General features: G+C 41.5%; 1 protein-coding gene across 1 annotated transcript; it reads right to left on the bottom strand.

Annotated features, from left to right (window-relative positions):
- Window positions 1-1,653: 1,653 nt before the first annotated feature.
- On the bottom strand, window positions 1,654-6,149 carry gltpa (glycolipid transfer protein a; the record flags this gene model as incomplete). The annotated part of the gene is made up of 5 exons (XM_083644923.1): window positions 1,654-1,827; window positions 3,007-3,157; window positions 3,910-4,043; window positions 4,126-4,184; window positions 6,047-6,149. 5 exons carry the CDS (start codon window positions 6,147-6,149, stop codon window positions 1,654-1,656), a joined length of 621 nt encoding a protein of 206 aa, XP_083501049.1.
- Between the last annotated feature and the right edge of the window lie 945 nt (window positions 6,150-7,094).

Below are 7,094 nucleotides of genomic sequence, written 5' to 3'. Positions count from 1 at the left end.
ATTTCAATGCATGTGCTCCATTCACTGACCAGTGATCATCAACAACACTATCAAGAACATTTACAGAACATTAACATCTGAAATGTCCCATCTGTCCAAAAACCTTACAGAAGGCAAAGAAGAAATAGTGAGACACTTTATTTCGTTCACATAACAACAGTGAGGAGGTTTTCAGGAATGTGTGTTGTTATTTAAGCACCTGAGAGGATAGCGGACTGAAAATTATCAAGTGGTGATGAGGCATTGCTTTGGAAGAAAAAAATATATGTATATATATTTAAAAAAAATATGAAAGAAACTGAAACTGAAAAATAAAATCCATTATTCAGAAAATAATGAATTTTTGGTTATGTGCCCTGAAAACATATAGCTTCTTCTCCCAAATATTTGTAAACCATGTAACTGTCAATAATGTATATTTTATTTTTGCCATTTCACTTCAAAATATAGCTGTATTTATATGAGACAATTTGAATAATTTGAACTATACTGTGTTGTAAAGCACCATGGAGCCACTCATTTTTCAAAAGCATAGCATTCAGCTAATTGGCTTCATTCTTTGAGAAGGCAGTTTACCATTTAAAAAAAAGTTTGAGTTTGCACTCAATAAATACTTATGTCATTCCCTATACTTTGTAGTATCACAGAAAATATGAATATAGTGTCACTCTTGCTAAGAAGAAGTTTTCCTTCAATAAACATTTTAAATGCACGTTAGAAGTAAAAAAGGTCACTATGATAATAATAAATGTAAGTTGAAATTATTTATATTCAGTATTGGTAGATATTAACAACTGTAGAAGGAATCTCCTGCGCTTCAACCCCTCCACAGAGGGAGGTCGGTGCTCTCAGAACAGGACAAAACAATGTAAACAGGTCAATGGGCCACTTCCAAAAGGACTAACCCAATGAGTGAGCTGGAGCACACGAAGTCACTTAAATAAATTTAATAAAGGTACAAAACTGACGTTTCGACGCGCACTGCGTCTTCTTCAGAGTCAAAAGACTCTGAAGAAGACGCAGTGCGCGTCGAAACGTCAGTTTTGTACCTTTATTAAATTTATTTAAGTGACTTCGTGTGCTCCAGCTCACTCATTGGGTTAGTCCTTTTGGAAGTGGCCCATTGACCTGTTTACAGATATTAACAACTGTCATCATTGCACTTTCTCTACACACCTCACTCATTTATTTTTAGAAAGCTGTCACTTTGGTAAGTCCTGGTTTCCAAAAACATCTGTTGCCCAAAACAAGTATGCCTTTGATGCTTTGTCCAACTGTCACACAGTAAGACAGTATTCATGATTATGAAAATATGTGTTAAAATGTTTTTCTTTTAAAGATAAAATATTTTTTTCCTTTTAAGAAACAAGATTCATAAAATGAAGAAGAAAGACATTTGAGAAGCCTGCACCAGAATCCAGTGACAGTGTGAAGGAACAGCATAAGAAGAAAGCAAGCAGAGGCACACAGATGAGTAAAAAACCACACACCCGATGTGCAACAACAACAGTGAATCATTGATACACCCACACATTAACTGACAGGTGACCTGAAGGTAACTGTGCCAAGATTTAGATTGCGTGTACCGGTAACTGATCTTGTAAACAAAATGCATCACTGGAGGGATGAGGAGCATCCTGTGCTCGCACTGTGTTAGTCCAGCTCAGCGTTCAGCTTAGTGTACATCTCATAAACAGCATCGATCGTAGCAGTGAAGTTGACAAGGAATTTTCTGATTTTCTCAAAGCATTCCTCTTCTTTGACCTCCCGACCCTTGGAGAGGGCCTTCAGGAATTCTGGTTTATAGGGCGTAGCGTAAATAGTTGCCTACAAGGGCAAACAAACATTTAAAATGTATACACATTTCTCAACAAATAAAACATAAAAATTAGGGATGGGATGATATACTCATCTCATGGTATGATTCGATACGCGGTATGTGGTTCATGATTCAATAAAACCACATCACGATGTAATAAATAGAAGTCTGACTGTGCAGAATTATGTTTTTGTTATATGTTATTTCTGAGCCACAAATCTTTCTGGCAGAGTAGGGGCTTCTGGCACAATTTCACCTACTTCCAAGGTGCACGCTGCACGGAGAAAGGAAAGGTCTCAAGAGGTCAGAAACTCCAGTAACACTTGTAGTAAACAGAACAACAACTTTAATTAGACCCTGATGGAGGCGACAAGCCAAACGCTTTGGTCTAATTTCGGCGTTTCAGCTTGTTGCCTTCATCAGGGTCATTGTCTTGACCCTGATGAAGCCAACAAGCCGAAACGTGTTGGTCTAATTAAAGTTTTTGTTCTGTTTACAAGTGTTGCTAGGGTTTCTGACCTCCACAACTCTTTCTAGCAATGGCACTGGCTTGCTATGATGTAAACTAAAAAGATCATTACAAAGAGCAAATAATGTACCATAATTTCCATGAAGAACTTGTGAAATTGCGATGGGCAAGACATCTCATTTGTGTTTACTAGCAGTGATTCCCAACCAGGGGTACGTGCAGCTTTCAGGGGGTACTTGGAAAGATTGGGGATTACAATTAATTTCCAAAATGATAAAAACAATATTCCAAATCATTTCATACGTCCATCTTGGTAAAACTGATGACTTTGTCCAATTGAAAACTGTCAGAATTGTATTAAAGGGGAATCATTCAAATGATTTCCATTGATTAATCAGATGTGTTATAGAGGCCTACTAAAAGTTTAATGAGGTTAATTATTCATTATTAGTTCTATTAACCATTAATATAACTAATTTAGGAGAAGCATCAACATGCATGAGGTATTATAGGCATGGCAAAACAGCTCAAGGGTACATGAGACAAAAAAGGTTGGGAACCACTGTATTACAGCATAATCAAATGGAGCTAATATCGCAATAAATTTTTCTGCACAACAATATTGTCCCATTTTATGAATTTCAATATCAGGCTATCATCCCATCCCTAATACCAAGACATACATCTCTCATAAAGTGAACTGAGAACTGTACCTCACCTGGAACAGCTTCTGTACTATCCAGTTATGGTACCTCCTCAGCGCTACATCATAGGCTCTGGAGGCATTGACCCGGATGAGGTTTGGATTATTCTCATCCCTCTCGCCGTCCACCACACTCTGTATTAAGACTTGGATAAACCGTAGATCCCTTAACCAAGATGAAGAAATACACAACAGTTATGTCTGCTCTCCTTACTGCAATGAACACACACACACACACACACACACACACACACACACACACACACACACACACACACACACACACACACACACACACAAACACACACACACACACACACACACACACACACACACACACACACACACACACACACACACCCACCAATACCCCCCCCCCAGAGATCATGTCCGTCAACCACAATTGAAAAGAAGGTGAAGAGGGGGACTTCCATTCCTTCAGAATGAGTTTTTTGGGAACAGTTGTCCCCTGTGTCAGAGACTGTTGCACAGTTGTAGGGAAGTTCAGAGAGGACTCCGAGTAGCCTGGGTAAACCCAGCCCCCAGTGACCTGCTCTCAGACAGACCCTGTAGTGACTGAGAGCAGGTCTGAGAGCAGGTCACGTGGGGGCTGGGTTTACCCAGGCTAGACTCCGAGCAGCCGAAGATGGCGAGTTCTGCCTCCGGCTGAAGGGTTATTTTGTAGGCCTTAAAGTACCAATCAAATATTTTGTCCCAGAATCCCATCAGTGAAGGACAGAATAGTCTCAATACCTCCGACCATCAGGCCTGCAATACTTGGGTGACCACATATTTTTAAGGCAAGGGCAAGTAATGGAAACCTGGTTGACTTATCACCATTGGTTATAACTGAAGATGTCGGACTAGCATGAGCTTTACCCAGGATATGAATGAATAGAAATATGAGGTTTCTCTCACCTTTTTAGCCACATCAGAGCCAAAGTCGCTCCAACTTTGGGCCATTCTGCCCCATGCATCTCCTTCTCTCCCTCCAGGATCTGGTTTAGTGTTTTGAACCTGGGTGGGTTGCTATCATAAACTGCCCTGATTTTCTGGAGGTTATAATGATACAATTAAATCTATTATAATAATTAATGAGGGATTTAAGAGTAAACCAAGAGTTGTTTTACTTACCATGATGTTCCCAGATAGGTCAGACTTGAGTGGAGCAAACACTGGAGAACCGAGGCAGTCTGAAGAGAAACATTTGAACATGTTGAGGATTTAAAATGTGAAATCCCTATAACACTCAAATATATTCATCTCAGAAAATCAGCCTTCTAGAGTGCTGTAAAGCTGTTTCGCATGCTGACCTCCAACCTCTACTATAGAAGTATGTGAGCATGTTGTCAGTGTAACCATGACAACAGAGAAGAGAATAGAGCAGCATCTATCTGCATGATTGATAGATTTTGTTGAAATTGTTGGATCGCACAGTTACCTTTACAATCAACAAAAATACTAAATAATTAAACTGGTCGGTGACCCTGACAGATTTAGTTGAAAGCACCAACTGGGACACATTAAATTTTCAGTAGCTTGAGCTTTCCTACCAAGTGCAATGAGCAATACAGAGAATATCGCCTTAAAACAATGATTAACTATGTTTCAATAATAGCTTGCTATTTGTGAACCCTATATTGGACAGATAAATGAGGAGAAACCAAACGTAAACATGAATCAAGAGATGTGTAAACAGGATGCACCCTGCTGGTGAGGCTAATCCACCTGGATTAGGTCTGTCTGTCATTGCATGTCTGTCAGGATTATTAGGTGTCATTTAATTAGGCTACAAGAGTGCCTGAGTAATGAGACATCCAGACTCCCGACCACACACGGCTCGTGCTCCACTCACTGACAGATCAAACACACACGGCTCGTGCTCCACTCACTGACAGATCAAACAGGCTTCTGGCCCAAGTTGTCAGCGGAAACCATAGACTGTACAGAGAAACCACCCATGACAAAGTGTGGTCTATTGTGCTGATGTGACATGGCATGTCCAGAGCACGTATCTTCTTTCTGAGACATCCTCACCTTACTGTATTTGCCTCTCTCTGTCTTCCGCTCGCCTTTGTTTTACTAGCAGGATTAAGCGTGTTGTGACTTATGATAAATGCAACAGAAGCCACACACCAACCCAGTGAAATGCATGAGTAAATCTCTGTAAGAACCTATTACACATACATACTGGAATAAATGTAAAATAAATAACCTATTGACATGAATATGCCCTAGGACAATTCCACAATCAGCTATCAAACAATAGCAGCGCTCTTGTTTCTTGAGAGTTGGCCAAGAAGTTTCTGTGTCAGGACTCGAGACACAAGAGTGACGAGACGTAAGAGGTTAATATCAACAGAAGGCTTGGATCCTCTCAAGGGTTTCACATGGCACATTCAATAGAGGACCTTTGGCATATGAATACAGAATGAGCCACACAAAGGTGCCCTGGTACACCGTGCCACGCAGTGAATGGGCAAGGGGAACTCAACACCGTACTAATCAATTTTCACAACTTCAAATCCGGGGCAGTGAATTAAATTATGCATGCTCAAGGATTGTGGACAGCTTGATGGAGAGAAATACGATCCAAAACAGATTATCATTTGTAAAGACCAGTGTGTTGGTGAGGCTTGAGGGACATGTTTTGTCACATTACTGTCACAACTGGCTTTGCGTTTATTAATAAAAGTTGAACAAATCCCATGTGAAAAATGTAGGTAAATCCTGCCTCGCTTTAGTCTATTCAACAAAGTCAGCAGCACTTTAACTATATCTGTAAATCAAAATAATTATTAGTATTTAATATCAATTAGTCTACTCTAAGTGTAAAACCTGTATTGAACTGTAGGGCTGTGACACAAGTTTGCAACTGAATAGCTATATAAACCTGTTAAAACCATCCATTTGTATTACGGAGGGCTCCCTTTTTTCTGCAACCATTCAGATCTATGACTTGTTTTTCATCATTACTTCTTCACAGGGGCCTGGGAAATCACAAATCACTCCGTATCAAGACGCCACAGTTGCTGGTTGAAACTAAAGCACTCACCAAAGAATGGTGGAAGGTGTGACACGGCCTCCAGAAACGGCCGCGTCTCCAGCTGCCTGTCAGCCGGCAGCTGTCTGAACTGGTGATCCATCAGGAGGGCCATGCTGTCCAGTCCGGTCTGCTCTTACCTCTGAAACGTTAGAAAGAGATTACAATGCTTTACAGTGACAGCAGCAACGGTCTCTGTTACCCCACCTCAACACGCACACTCTCAGACACATACACACACACTTCTCTCTCTCACTCACTCACACACACACACACACACACACACACACACACACACACACACACACACACACACACACACACACACACACACACACACACACACACACACACACACACACACACACACACACACACACACCCTCTCTCTCTGACATACACACCCTCTCTCTCTCTCTCTCTCTCTCTCTCTCACACACACACACACACACACACACACACACACACACACACACACAGACACACATACACACACACACACACACACACACACACACACACACACACACACACACACACACACACACACACACACACACACACACACACATACCCACACACAATCCATCCTTTCTCTCTCTCTCTCTCTCTCTCTCTCTCTCTCACACACACACACACACACACACACACACACACACACACACACACACACACACACACACACACACACACACACACACACACACACACACACACACACACACACATACACACACACACACACACACACACACACACACACCTCTCCCTCTTTCTGTCTCAAACACACAACCTCTTTCTCTGTCTGTCATACACACACACACTCTCTCTCTCTCTCTCTCACACACACACACACACACACACACACACACACAGGCCGCGTTCCGTGTCACAAACATTGAAGCCTAGGTAGTCGAATATCCAGCCGACGTCTCATATGTCGTATTATCGACTAGCTGTAGTGTCAAACTCTTATCCCGCTACTGTTATATCCGGCGGCCCATCCGAGTCATGGATCAGCAGGTGTTGTGCCAAAAAGTGATTGCCGGCCCCTCAGATT

This window comes from Poromitra crassiceps (genome assembly GCF_964638095.1).
Source record: "Poromitra crassiceps genome assembly, chromosome: 10".
NCBI lineage: Eukaryota > Metazoa > Chordata > Actinopteri > Beryciformes > Melamphaidae > Poromitra > Poromitra crassiceps.
The sequence above is the reverse complement of the archived record's forward strand: the minus strand, read 5'-3'. Positions and strand labels throughout refer to the sequence as shown.